At 42.9% G+C, this 14,533-nt stretch overlaps 2 protein-coding genes across 6 annotated transcripts; one reads left to right on the top strand and one right to left on the bottom strand.

Moving 5' to 3' along the window:
• Window positions 1-2,096: 2,096 nt before the first annotated feature.
• On the bottom strand, window positions 2,097-7,841 carry LOC131260805 (ubiquitin-conjugating enzyme E2 Q2). 5 transcript variants are annotated; one of them, XM_058262629.1, is made up of 8 exons: window positions 7,721-7,841; window positions 5,450-6,156; window positions 4,145-4,261; window positions 3,713-4,054; window positions 3,111-3,185; window positions 2,752-3,043; window positions 2,533-2,681; window positions 2,097-2,413 (listed from the first exon to the last, which is right to left on the bottom strand). In XM_058262629.1, exons 2-8 carry the CDS (start codon window positions 5,609-5,611, stop codon window positions 2,303-2,305), a joined length of 1,248 nt encoding a protein of 415 aa, XP_058118612.1. In that variant the 5' UTR covers window positions 5,612-6,156; window positions 7,721-7,841; the 3' UTR covers window positions 2,097-2,302. The 5 variants fall into 5 exon arrangements, with proteins under 5 accessions (XP_058118612.1, XP_058118611.1, XP_058118615.1 ...); XM_058262628.1 differs by having other exon boundaries at window positions 7,709-7,798; XM_058262632.1 differs by having other exon boundaries at window positions 2,097-2,401; window positions 7,709-7,798.
• Window positions 7,842-9,394: 1,553 nt separating this feature from the next.
• LOC131261033 (cryptochrome-1) lies at window positions 9,395-12,714 on the top strand. The gene is made up of 5 exons (XM_058262918.1): window positions 9,395-9,882; window positions 9,962-10,296; window positions 10,375-11,036; window positions 11,668-11,916; window positions 11,984-12,714. Exons 1-5 carry the CDS (start codon window positions 9,732-9,734, stop codon window positions 12,225-12,227), a joined length of 1,641 nt encoding a protein of 546 aa, XP_058118901.1. The 5' UTR covers window positions 9,395-9,731; the 3' UTR covers window positions 12,228-12,714.
• The last annotated feature ends 1,819 nt before the right edge of the window (window positions 12,715-14,533 follow it).

Here is a 14,533-nt window from a genome sequence, read left to right as displayed (position 1 = left end):
TGGAAACACAGTCCACTGTGAGGATGGATTTCTCCTGCTGGTAGTACTTAGGTCCTATCGACTCCAGTTTTTCCCGATGTTCTTTCAGTAAGGTGAACGTAAAAAGCATTAAAACATTTGGTTATTTTAATGAACCGTCCCGCAGCGATGGCCAGCCGAGGGATCTAGTAGTCATTGTTTTAATACCTGTTGTTTTAAACATATAACGCAGTAGAACCTGGATAGCGTAGAACAGAAGAAACCGGGACTTTATTCTAGCTCTTCGAGTTTACTTTTAACAGGTTTGGTAAAACCCCAGGCCTTCGCACTAATGAGGTTCTTCTCACGTCCAAAGACGTCGTACGTTGTGAAGACTGCAAAAATGGTGTTCCGATATTCATATGAAAGCAAACACTTGTGCTTATATCTACATCTGGTTCATATCTTCGTTTCGACAATATTCAGGTTTTACTGTTTTTGTGGTTTGAAAAGGTAGTTTCAAATAATCAAACTTTTACGGTTACCAGTTCTAGTTTGGTATAAACAGAAAAGACCAGAAACAGATTTCTATCCTTCTGTTGTCCTCTTTCATCTATCCTTGGAAGAATCGTCGGTTGCGATGGAAATTATTGCAACAATTATACATTGTCCAAAACACCACTTTCTCCTTTGCCGTTAAACGTAGAAAGCTGTTTTCTTCCTCGATTCACCCATTGCTACCGCAAATCCATTGGTTTACTCCGACTTCCAAATTCTTGCTTCGAAGGACAAATCTTTGCGGGACCAGGTTGTATGCGTGTTTGGGGTGGAAAAAAGCTCAATATTCTTCTATATTACCTATCAGTCTAATGATGACAGTGAAAGGACAGGTCAGAATCTAAACGTAGGGATTAGATTATACCACACAAAAGATTGCCACACGAAGCTGCCAGCCACTGCCCTCTTCCCACACACACCACCCTCGAACAAACCCTTATCGCCTTCTCTCCTTTCGATCTTCCTCTGCACTCCTGATTTTGTTTTTTGTTTGTTTTTGTGTTACTTCTTTATTGCCTACCCTACAACATATATCACTTGCACATTTGCCTTGTGCTACGGGGTTCGGATTCCGCTCGATCGTAATTTGGAAGTGGCCGCATCGTCGGCAGGGCAGAAAGCGAGGGCTGGTTTAAGAAATAACCGGTATGGGGGTGTGGTATGGTGTGGTGGCAGAACCACATCCCAAACGGGAAGGAGGACTGAAATGGTGGGAATTTAAACTAATGTTAATCAATTAATTGCTAAACCTCTTACGTTGCCCAACACAAACCCCCCAACTCTATGTACTCCTCTGGGTGGTTTCCTTTTTGTCGATCGTTTATATTTTAAGCAAATCATTAAAGAGGATGAATGTAATACAACGACCAGCTACAGGAGAATGTAAAATGTTTATAGATTGCGTCCATCGTTAGCGGCTTACTATTAATTAATGATGTTTACTTTTCCATTAAGCCAACTGACCTCCTAGTTTTCCGCTGGAACTGTCCTTCAATAGTGGATTGAACATAACTTTAAGACCCACGAAATTAGCACAGACATGATGGACCACGAGTTTCGGTGCCCGTTAGAACGTTTCCACCCTCGCAGAACCCGAATCGGCGCGTATGCGTTCTCTGGACACACAGGAAATTCGGGACCGATAATAGTGGGTAGTGGTTTCAATAGTGGGTGTATGTGTGCTAAACGTTTTCCACGGGTTTGTGTGTATGTGTGAATCTGTAATTCTATGTTTCCTACTACCTATCGTCACTTGTCGCTGACGGTTTCCATTCATTGCTCTTTGCTTATTCTTTTTCACTTGTCTCTACATTTTATGCCGGTACTTTGTCCATTTCGAGAAACTCCTAATCGTTCATACTTCGGTCAACCCGATAATTCACAAACAAACACACTACATACGTTCCCTCCCATGGGAGGAGGAGGGTCTGGGATTTTTCCTAGCCTCCTCGCCGGAGGGAGGCTATTTGCCATTCGTTCGCTTTCACACACTCGCACACACGCAAAGACACATCTTATTTCTACCAACATAAGCACGATTAAAAGAACTTATGTTATAAGGAGTAGTTTTTTCTCGTTTGTTTGTTTTTGTTTGTTTACTGTTTGATCGTCATCGGATCTTGATGATGCTGCTTCGTCTTCGTTCGCCGTTACACTCACTCCACCGCCATCGTCTCAACGTCGGGAGATCACACCGAGTGGAGCGCAGCAGCTGCCGTTATGCCTGAAAACTTGCCGCTGCAGCATCGCCACGGACGCACGGTACCTCCACAACCCGCCACCGTCCTTAACCGTCCTCTTTCGGCGGCGTAAACCAGCCATTCTTTTCGTGGATTTGCACGAGCGATTTGAAACTCTGCTGCGCTCTAGCTAAGCTGTACTGACCCTGCGAAACAGACTGAACCTCGATTAGAGTTTGTGTCGGCAAACGGGGACATCAAGTTTTTCAGCTTCACATTCGTTAATCAAAGGGCATAGTTTCAAGTTGATTGAGGATTCGTGTATAAAATGTCTCACCTTTGTCGGACCGAACTGTATCCTCGCCTTGCCCTTGACTAGTGTTGCCGCTATTTGCATGATAACGGCCTCCACCGTGTAGGCCGAGCTCCAGCCCTGCTTGGTGAGAAGTTCCATGCATATTGCACCACCCACCAGTACGTAGCCACCTGCAGTGGAAGGTAAAAATTAGTCTACGCAAATGCCACGCAAATCTATGGATGGCCATCGGATACGCACCGGATATGATCGGATGTACGACGCGTACGAACGGTGGCTCGAAGGGGTACGATTCTTTGAACATAATGTTGAGCAGTATGCTGTCCTTGCCCTCGCGCTCCTTCAGCAGGATCAGATCGTTGTGCAGTGGGCTGTCCGGGTCAACTGACATCAGTCGAATATTCCACTCGTAGATCGAATCGTTCACCAGCTCGATAGAGTACATGTTATTCTTGAACGAGTCTGACCGATAAATGTCTCGCAGTTCCTTCATCAGTCGATCCGTCGCTTGCACCGAGCCGGAAACTGACCCCTGAAGGGCGTAGAAAAACGAAATTTATACTTTTTCTTAGAGGCGAAGGGAAAAATCGTATACTTACCTTCAAATAGTCTTGCCGTTGTGTTTGTCTTAATCTTTCTAGTGTGGCTAAATGTTCCACTTCCATTTCGTCTTTCTGCAATGAAATAAGGATCAACACTTTAATTACAAGGAAAAATCATTTTTATAAGCTTAAAAGAGAATAGTTAACTTGGAATCGAAACAGGCCTCACGATCAAAGACTCTACCGGAACCGGGTGAGATCACCCTGCACCGGATTGTGTATATGGGTCATCTTGATAAGCAACATTAAGTGTGTGTTCCACAAAAGGAATGTAATGCGAATTGGCAAGAATAACACAACACACCAAAGAAATACTTCTTTCTCAAATGAAATGGGGAAATTAAAAATTGTGACGAGAAAAGATCCTGTTGTGAACATTGGTTCTTATTAGAAATTATTCACACCTAGTTTAATAGCGCGTTGTACGGTCAATTGTATGTTTTGCAGTACACCTTTCTTCCTTTCTGAGACTCAGAAGATCGATCATAGCAGGCATCACACACTCTTTTGCACATGGCACCAGCCTACTATGATAAACAATTCATTGGGCTGACTTGTTATAGCCTACTACAACACGCAACCCATTTCGCCCACCATACCTTAGCTGTACTGCGACCATCGTCCATTTCGAGGGGAAGATCCTCTTCGCCTTCGCTCTCCTGATCACTCTCGCCCACGACATCCTCTATATCATCACAGTCGGAGTCGATCTCTTCGATCGGCTGTTGTTGCTGCATCTGCAGCTCCTGGTGTTGTTGCTGCTGGAGCGCCGGAAGGAGCTGCTGAGGTGACATGCCGTGCTGCTGCTGGTGGTGGGCGGCCGGATGTTGGAGCTGGCCGGCGGCACCACCATTAGGTTGGAAGGCCTTTTTGAGCGTCTCCAGATCGGGAGGTAGTGGAACCGTATGCTGCCGGCAGAGCTCCCGTAGCAGTATATGAACCTATGATGGGATGGAGAAGAAAAAACAGCATGTTTTGTCATTTCATGCGTAGAGCTCTAACCGTGGAAATGCGAATTGTACGCTACTCACCTGATTTATAACATGATTATCTAGTCCGTTCGTATTCGTAAGTATTTGCACGGCGTTACTGATGCTCGTGTCCTCACTCTCGGCGAACCATACTGGTGGTGTGGATGGGTATGTTTCCTGTAAAGAATAATGAAAAATGTTGTTAAATGGACATGTTTAAGGCTGGTAATTCCAGAAAAAAAAATCGTTAAATCAAAACCGTAGTGCGGACAAGCTTTTTGACGAATTATTTCCATTTTGTTGTTTCGCATCAAAGAAAAAAATGTTCATTTTATGTTTGTAAATGTTTTTCATTTGTATTCAATTTATAAAACAAATCGGAAAGTCAATAACCTCTTCTGTTATGTTTCGGCCTTGATGACGGTCAATGGTCAATGGATAAAGTTAAAATTTATCTTGCGCAAGAAAAACAAGACAGGAATATTCTCTTGCAAACCAAATGCAGTTGCGCATTACTTTTGCTACTGAAATAATAGCATCAAATAACATTGAGCAACGAATCAATCGAAGGATTGTCAACAAGAACTAGAACGAGGATGACGAAAACCTAGGAATGCAACTGCTAAACAGCTGGTGCATTCGGTGACAGTGCAGTGCAGGTGTATCGGAATAATTTTATGTCGTCAACAATGGCGCGTCTGAAACAAGAGCCAACCCCTTTAACTCAATATAATAAATTAAATTGCGTTTTTTAAATATGAATGGTGTGAACAAAATTACAATAGATACACTTTTAGATGACATTAAATCATTAATATTTGTTATTAAATGCTACGTTATCAGAAATCTATAATGATGCTAAGAAACCAAAATTGACCTGTCGTTTGTAGAACTTTGCACATAATGCAATGTCTTTGTTATCTAGGATGAATCAAGCAAAATAACTTTCTTGAAGGTTTTTGAGAAGGCTAACAAAAATGTTTATGGGATTCCTGCACCGATTGCACTTTGATATGTGCCATATGCAAAACAAAAACATATGCATGTACGTGTCGGAAATACATTATGTAGACTACGACAGAAACTATAGCAAGTTCTTCGACCAAAGCAATTCAATACTCTACAACGTCATATCTATGATTTTCCCAGGCTTGATCGGCTTCGTAAGTGTCCTGATTCCATAAGGATGTCTGATAGCTATCGGAGGGCATTTTTTAATCAATGGATCCGTTTTAATTAACCTTTAGAGGATTTCCGCTAGCATCTCCAAAAGGACCTGTCTCCATATTTGCTTATCCCAAGAAGGTAAGACGTAAAACAAAACAAAAAAGGGCATAAAGCACGGAGCATGAAACCGTTACGTACCGTAATGTTGGCATGGATTACGTATTGTTTGCCGTTGCGGCCGATGAAGCGGCAGCTCAGTTCGTCCACCGTGGCGCTAAGGATCTGGAACCGTTCATGGTTCTTCGGGAAGACCTGCTCGAGCGTTTTGATTTCCAGCTTCAGCGTATTCAGGCACGCCATCACGCCGAATGTTGGTGCAGTGCCTCCTCACCACACCTGCGGAGGGCTGGGGAGGGGCACACAACGCCGCGGGAATGGATGAGGGAGGGTAGGCTGGGGAAAGGCAACTAATAATAATTCCGGTTCCTGTTTGGATCCGACGTCTGCGATGATGGAGATGATGGTTCCTTGGTGTTGGCTGCTGCTGCTGCTGCTTGTTTGTTGTGGCGCTGATGGCTTGCGGGATACCCTAAAAACGCACTGGGAGGAGATGGAGTGTGTTTGCACTCGTACAAACGACTTTCAAATCAACTTTCACAACACTTTGCACTTAGTTTTATGTTTAGAATCGGCAATCACAAGCTAAAATCACTAGAGAATTTTTTCGCTTGAAACAGAGGTAATCGTCGAGCTTTGACAGATCCGTCCGTCACACTTCTACCTGGTATACTAACACATTCACACCAGGACGAATGACGTTTGGCTTCGTGCGCACAACAGCCTTCTTCGCTACTGCTATCGAGTGGAATTATGTTTATGTTTATGCCTCCAATACGTAGAACCAGCTAAAACAGAGAAATTGTAAATCCAGGGCAGGACACGGAAAAGAAAAAAAATTGTTTTATAATACCACGATTTTATCAGAACAGCAGTTACATGTATTTTGTGTTTTCTATGAATTTTAAAAAGAGGAATTCTCATTTAAAGTTATGCAGCCTCTTCTTGACCCGAACATTTTTTGTCCTAAATTATTGTGTCCTGCTGCTGGTACAGTTCTCAAAATACATTTACCCAGTGGAGCTATGTTTATTAGGACTTTGCACGAAGAAGGACCCTATTACACACGCTTCTTTCCTGACGACAGATCAATGAAACTCCGTGGCCTAAGTATAGACACTGTAGCTTGTTCCTTAACCCCTAACTCGTATATCCTGGAGGAAAGGCAGGCAGGGACTGCAGGGATGTAATGAAGTCCTTTGTCGATGATTTCCACACAAATACGTTGTTGGCCCTTTCTCCGTAGCAAAAGTTTGCATTCCACTAAACATGAACTTCATCAATTTATGAGAAACATATACACACACGTATAATTACACGCACAGGGCACACAACATATCGAAAATCGCTTGGCTACACACATCACAAACTGAATGTACTGAAAAACATCGGAAACTTCAACATTACGTCCCGACCGTACACACTTCCGGGTTTTGCGCAGCTCGGCTGTTTTCCACTCTTGTTGTTTAGTTTATATCACTTCGCTGTACGTTTCCATTCGAAAGATTCTCACCAGATCAGTGCCAGTGCAATAATACAGTCCATTCGGACGTAACGCACAAACATGTCCGCGGTTTAACTGTTCTGCTGAATTTTCATTTTGAGCTTTACCCAACCAGTTCTCGCCCCATGCTAACCCTCTACCACACCACCACACCACGCCCACCCCACGCACACATCGGGTGACAAGAAAAGTAAGAAAGTTATTTTGTAGTGCCAAAGATTGCTACCGACTGAAATCATTGAAGTCAAACAAATGTGCAATATACGCTTGAGTTTAGCATGCACGGGAACTTTCCGAAAAGGAATGCTTTTTCAAAACGGTACTGCCGATCATGATTGAAAAACATCCGACGATGCGTATTAGGGGAAGGGTTAATAATTTATCTTAATGTTGGATTTTCACTTCATCACTCGTTTTCACTCACATTATTGTTTGCCAATAGCAAAAGCTAAAAACGGGGGAATGAAGGAAGTTTAAAACAAAAAGGAGGACTACTTGATGGGAATTCGCAGGCTGTCTTCCGTAATGCCAGTAAGCCCCAATGCCACACAGTTCATGGTATAATCTACGGGCATTTCAAGAACACCGCGGCCAATACGGCGATATATTACATTAGCACATAATTAGGAAGAATATTTCAGGTATCCTAAATACAAAAGCGTTTGGCTTTACGATGTTCATACTGCTGGTGTTTTCCTGAACATGCCATTCAACAATAACTGCACAATCTTCGCAAGGTAGCCATGTATAAAATAATCCAAATATAATTGCAGTGACGCAGTGCAATTGTGAAAGGAAAGTCTTTTACTTTGATCAATCAGCTCACTGTGACTCACTCGAAAACATACATTCGACAAAGAATTTTGTCTCACGGATTCACACGAGTGGAAATTGGTCTGGATTCGCGATCGCAGACTAAATTATACACGCGGAATGAAATAGGACTTCACGATGAAGATTTGCCATCGATATTGAAGCACGTAGGGAAAAGCTAGGGTGTCCCAGAGGGCTGCAGAGGTGATACACTAAAAAGTTTACTTGATTGAAATGGCGGCTGTTTTGACAATTGCATTTCGTTTTCGCAGAGTTTAATGATCTTGATTGTGTTTTTACCAATTTTGAAATATCAATAAAAATCCACGTAAATCAATCCTTTTTTCAAAAATAGAATGCTATCTTAAAACATATGAGAAATTTTAAAAATGCCTAAATAAAATCAAATTACAACTCGTAACACCTTGCAAAGACATGAACCCTTGGTCAACATTTCTGTCAAATTACATTTTGGAACGCGACTACGATATTCCTCCAAAATGAGATTTCAAATTCACAAAATGCTCCAAAATACCTACAGAGATAGACGTTAAGATTTTTTTTCTGGAAGATCACCACAATTTCACCAACCATTTGCATAGCGATCGCTGTGCATCGATGCACCAAAAGAACATCAGATAACCTTTTTTCTGCAAAATAGAATACAATTATCTAAAATACCAAATTTGTTGATCCTAAAACGTCTATAGTAGATTTCAAATTGTAAGATTAGGAATTCCTAATGCGCATGTGCTTTCTATCAACAAGGATTCGGGTTTTGTCGGAATTTGTGCTTGGGAAGTTCTGGCCGTATTGGTCTCTTGTGGGGGATGTTTGGAAACAGTTATGTTTCTGATTTTCAAGCTGCAAAACGTAAGTACGTAGACGTCGCTTAGGTACTGGAGAGAGTCCGTACAAGTGCTGTAACCGGAAGAAAAAATGGTTCCTCAGTAAAAGGTTGGCAACCGAGGAATAGATAATGGATCGAATTATGTTTCTTGTGTTCACAGTTTGTGCATACTATATAGCGTTTTTTCTCTAGTAGAAATTGGAACTGGCTGAACTTATTTCTGTGTTCGTTGTCTAACAATTCTTAACATTAACATTCGTCTTATCCCGTGTATGGTGGGTTCAAATTCTGGTAGCCCAATCCAGACAACACATCTTTAATATCAAAGCATTAACGATTGTCTGAACTTCTTATAGCTAACAGCTAATTTAATATCGTTGATATACGGATAGCACATGCCGCAAACAATCCTTTACTTTTGTCGTCCACCAACAATTGCAGCTATTCCTGGTTGGTAATTATGCTCGAAGAAAGCTCAGCATAAAACCACTCCGTGGTTGTACTCCTTGTAAAGTCGATAACCCTTTTTCCGAGAAAATCAGGGTGGCATTACGAACGTCATGATGCGTCTGCCAACAAGTTACCAAGTGCTTACCTAACCACTATACCATCTTTTAAAGTATAATTGACCTCAATGATTGAAATTGGTATACTTACTAACTAGTTCTTTCGATAGTTAAATATCTGGGAGATCCGTGGGGTGATTTTCACGTGTCGTCGAGCTCCCCCAACGGCTATGCTAGAGCAACAGGTGCTAAGATGTTGTCCTCCACTGTACCCCCTTGTTTTGTTCATTATCAGCTGTCAGTAGCAGGCTGACAGAAGTACAACATCGTTTGCTGCGCGGTTGCTAGCAACACAAACAGCAACAACACCACGAACACATAAGTTTTCGGCGATAAAACCAGTTCGCGGGGAACACTACCCGCAAATTGTGACGCACGGTTTGTTCCTTTAGCTAATCCGCTTCAAAACGAAAATTTTTCCCATAACACACGGAAGCGCAGGTAACACCTAAACGCGTTCGCTAGAAACGAGTTCTACCAGTGCCAACAGGAGGAGTGCGAGGTTTGCGGTTGGTCGGGAAAGTTGTGTCCTATCACGCAATAGGAAACATCGTACGTACTCTTGAGCGAGGTCGTCTTTGACAGCTGCAAAGAGTACGGTGAGCGCATCTTGCGCACTTCCTCGTAAAAATGACGATCAATAATATACTCTGGTTCCGCCACGGACTCCGATTGCACGATAATCCGAGCCTCCTGGAAGCGCTGAAAAATGACTGCGCAAATCATTCGAGCGAAACGGTGAAGCTGTTCCCAGTGTTTATATTCGATGGGGAAAGTGCAGGTATGTTTCAACAATAATTGCCCAGATCCAGATGATCAGCAAGTGACCCGGTTGCTACGTTTCTTCCCCCCCGCAAAAGGTACCAAAATCGTCGGTTACAATCGGATGAAGTTTTTGCTGGAATCGCTGACTGACCTTGACCGCCAATTCCGTGAGCTCGGCGGGCAACTGCTCGTATTCCGTGGGGATAGTGTGACCGTGCTGCGACGCTTGTTCGAGGAGCTGAACGTTAAAAAAGTATGCTTCGAGCAGGATTGTGAACCGATTTGGAAGGAGCGCGATGATCGGGTGGCGAAACTGTGCCAGTCCATGGATGTCCGTTGCGTCGAGCATGTCTCACATACGCTTTGGAATCCGCTGGAGGTGATCCAGACGAATGGAGATATTCCACCGCTGACATATCAGATGTTTTTGGTAGGTCAAATGCTTGACGATGCTCGATCGGTCCCAGGCCATATAAAAGGATTTATTTGTTTTCTCTCCCCTCTATAGCATACGGTGAATATTATAGGAGAACCACCGCGTCCCGTTGGAGCCCCCAACTTTGAGTATATCGAATTTGGCCGCATTCCGGCCATTCTGTCCTCGGAGCTGAAGTTATTCACGAAGATTCCAACGCCCGAAGATTTTGGGATACGCTACGATGGACAGGCGGACATCGCGTACCAAAAATGGATCGGTGGTGAGACGCGAGCCCTTTCCGCTCTTGGCTCACGGCTCAAGCAGGAGGAGGAAGCATTCCGTGAAGGATACTACCTTCCAACGCAGGCCAACCCGGAGATACTGGGCCCTGCGACGTCGATGAGTGCCGCCCTTCGCTTCGGATGCCTGTCCGTGCGCCTGTTCTACTGGTGCGTTCACGATCTGTTCGCCAAGGTGCAGTCGGACAGCCAGTTCAAGTACCCGGGTGGGCAGCACATCACCGGACAGCTGGTATGGCGCGAGTACTTCTACACCATGTCGGTGCAGAATCCTTACTACGGCGAAATGGAGCGCAATCCGATCTGTCTGAACATCCCTTGGTACGAGCCGATGGACGATTCGCTCGCCCGTTGGAAGGAGGGTCGGACGGGTTTCCCGATGATCGATGCGGCCATGCGTCAACTGCTGGCCGAAGGCTGGCTGCATCACATTCTGCGCAACATTACCGCGACGTAAGTAGCTAGTATTCTCGCAAATTGTTTAATAATTTGGGCGCCTTATCAGATTATTCAAATCGTTTGCAAAAACAGATAGAGGCGTGTATCGAAATCAAAAAGTTGTTAGCACAAGTAATCTTGTTGTCAAATTGCAGTCATGTGTCCTACAGCTGTTATCTCTGTGCTTGAGAAGCATAATCAGCCTTTTTTTTGGCTAAATATAGGAAAAAAAAACATTGGGTCCACTACATTCATTCCTGCTGTAAAATTGTATTAATACGTGCTAAATAGCCGTTACATTGATTCCTGCTATAGCATTGTTATGGATTAACATATTTAGAGCGAATGTTAAATTTGCAAATGTTCCCCATGTATCCAGTCCCTTCGTTCTGTTATGCAAATGATGCCATGAAGATGATGATACGAAGGTGAAGGTGAAAAGAAAACGCAATAAGATGAAACGATCCTCGTGCGATCTTCGCCCGGTTGCTGGTAATGTATTCGTCTTTCTTTCCCTTTATGCCCTCTAGTTCGCATTTGTTGCGTGATGAACGGGTTTGCTTCTGGGTAATCCCAGAGCAACGGGACTGTTCGTTAAAGAATCATATCCGTGTGACAAAATAAATCGTTTAACATCGTCTTCCAGCTTTCTCACTCGAGGCGGCCTGTGGATCAGCTGGGAGGCGGGCCTGCAGCACTTCCTGAAGTATCTACTCGATGCGGATTGGTCCGTTTGCGCTGGCAACTGGATGTGGGTGTCCTCATCCGCGTTTGAGCGGCTACTCGACTCGTCCAAGTGCACCGACCCGATCTCTCTCGGACGGCGCCTCGACCCCAAGGGAAGCTACGTGAAGCGCTATGTGCCCGAGTTGGCCAACTATCCACCGGAGCTTATGTAGGTTCTCGCCAGCGATCATTATAAGCAACATATTTTTTATCCTTTTTCTTTTCGTTCCCACTAGCCATGAGCCGTGGAAAGCGAACCGGGAGCAGCAAACCGAGTACGGGTGCGTCATCGGTGAACACTATCCAGCTCCGATGGTCGATCTTGCCGTAGTCGGTAAGCGCAACGCGCAGACAATGGCCTCATTACGAGAGAACCTGGTAGCTGACGGCAGCTCGACGCCGCCCCATTGTCGTCCGTCCGACATTGACGAGATCCGGCAGTTCTTCTGGCTGTCGGATGATGTCGTCCCGGAAGCCTAAAAGGCCACATCCGCCCCACACGATATACAGGGATACAAGTGTACACTACCAGGCTGCAACAGCACTAAAGCTAAAGGGTAAAGTTACCGATGGTTCCAATCTCGCCCTGTAAGGGTGAAGAGTTTATTTTTGTTATTTCTTATTTTCTTCTACGCGGGATTTTGCTAGGTCTGTGCAATGTATCTACACATTTTCTGTTGTTGGTGGCAATCTATAAGTTGGGGTTGCCGCTTATCGTCGTTATAATCACGTTTGAGAAGATTTACTTCTAGTTTTTAGTGGTATACGTTTTGATATGCATTTTATAATGAGAACAAGACGCGCGAAAATACGTTCCACAGATGCAAGAACGTGAACACAGTTAACGAAGGGTCAATGGATGAAGGGTGGACAAGATTGGTCTCAGAAATGTATAATCCTAGATGTATACTAATTGTATAATCAATGTGCAACACAAAAAAAATGTCAATAAACTTACCATAAAATCAGAGAGTATCTACTTGTTATCAATTTGTTCTCACTCCACAAGAAGTTGTGCACAGAAACAATGATTGGTTTGGAATTTAATGTTTTCTTTTGTCGCTTAGTTTTGTTTTCATTTGCTGTTGTTTTCTTTTTAAATATTTTACACACATACTGAACAAGAACATCAGTGTTTGTTGTATTAGTATTGTTTTTTCTGCACTGTTTTTTTTATTCTACTACACTTTTTCTTCCTATTCGTTTCGATCGTTTTCGCTGCATTCTGCCGTTTTTCCAAGTGTTCTCTTCTGCTCTGTACTAATGCAATTCATATTAGAATCAACAATGTGAGTTTCCTCACTGCTACCAGGATGCTTTTATATATGAGCTTAGGTTCGCTTTTCTCGATAATTTTGTATTTTACTGTAAGTGTTAAATATTCTTCGCTTCGAGTGTTTGCTTTCTAATTTGTATAGGATTTTATCCCAGTTCCCTACATCTTCAGGACGTTCTTCATCGCTTCGTCTTTTTGCAACGAATGGGTGCACAATGGTTTTGCATTTACGATGGTTCGTACTTCGTTACCATGTTCCCAAGGAGCAGTTTTGCCCAGCCAGCTTTGATTAGGAGTAATTATTTGAAGAGAGATTCGATGTTGGCCAATACACATGTACAATGTTTCAAACAACATTTAGACATTAGAAAATCCATCCTCAATTAGTCCTTCCAGGTGTGCGTATCACATGGTGATGGAAGTAGAATTGATAATAACAACAGTTTGCATCGCTCCCATCGACAACTTTTTAACCGGCGTAAGTAGTGGTTGGATTATGTTCCGGAGTTCATCCCATCATAATCGCAAATTTCATCCAGAAAACCCCTCTTCCTAACCGATATCATCACAAACGCAAGGTGGTTTTTCTGATTTTTTTTCATGTACTAATCACTTCATCATTGTTGAACTACGTGTATGGCGTACAGGCTAAAGGGTTCTCGTGGTGTGTTAGATAAGAGCTCTTGTGTTCGTACAATTTTTCCATTTGGTTCCCCAATTTATACGGTTGTTGTCTAGTTTGAAAGTACGAGTAAATATATTTGTTAAATATATGTTTATAGGGTGTGTTGGCATGTGCTACATGCTTTCTCACATGTGGCCATTCTCTACTACTCGGTACTGGTTACTTTTTTGAGTCTGCCATAGAAAGGTTCTTTTGGTGCCGCTGTGTGTTCTTAGATATTTGTGTTCCCTTTTCTTCTACTATTACTTGCACCACCAAGTTTAAACAGTAATGTTTATGTTTTTCGGGTTTTTTTCAATTTCTTCAAACATTTGAAACCCATTCTCGGTAAGATTCTACAGCGCCGATTGATGGAAAGAAAGAAGACTCAAATGACCGATCGGTTGAAGTAAAAACCTGTGTATATAGCGCTACTAAGGACGGCTTCGGCATCGGGATAATGGAGCAGAAATAAAACTTTGTCGGAAAGTATTCCCCAAAATGGCATGGGACAAAGCTTGTTCTAATCATAAAAATGAGTGGCAACCGTTGGTTTTAAATATTGCAGAGCGCTTAAAACTTATTGCTTCTACTGTTCTGTTTTTTATGTTTGGCTTGTAGGTAAAGTTGTTTATTTTGCGTTCTATTTTTCCACGTTTTGTCAGCTTCGTTTGTAAATATTGTCAATTACTTTTGCGCCAACTACGATTTACGATCTTCTGTTTTGACTTACAATATATTTCTTTGCTTTTTTGTTGGCATTGCATGCACGAGGGTCGAATGTTTGCATAATTGCCATTTTAAATGGTACAATTTTGTATTTGGTTTGATAGGTTGCATCGAGCA

This window comes from Anopheles coustani, chromosome 3 (assembly GCF_943734705.1).
Source record: "Anopheles coustani chromosome 3, idAnoCousDA_361_x.2, whole genome shotgun sequence".
NCBI classification, from domain to species: domain Eukaryota; kingdom Metazoa; phylum Arthropoda; class Insecta; order Diptera; family Culicidae; genus Anopheles; species Anopheles coustani.
The sequence above is the reverse complement of the archived record's forward strand: the minus strand, read 5'-3'. Positions and strand labels throughout refer to the sequence as shown.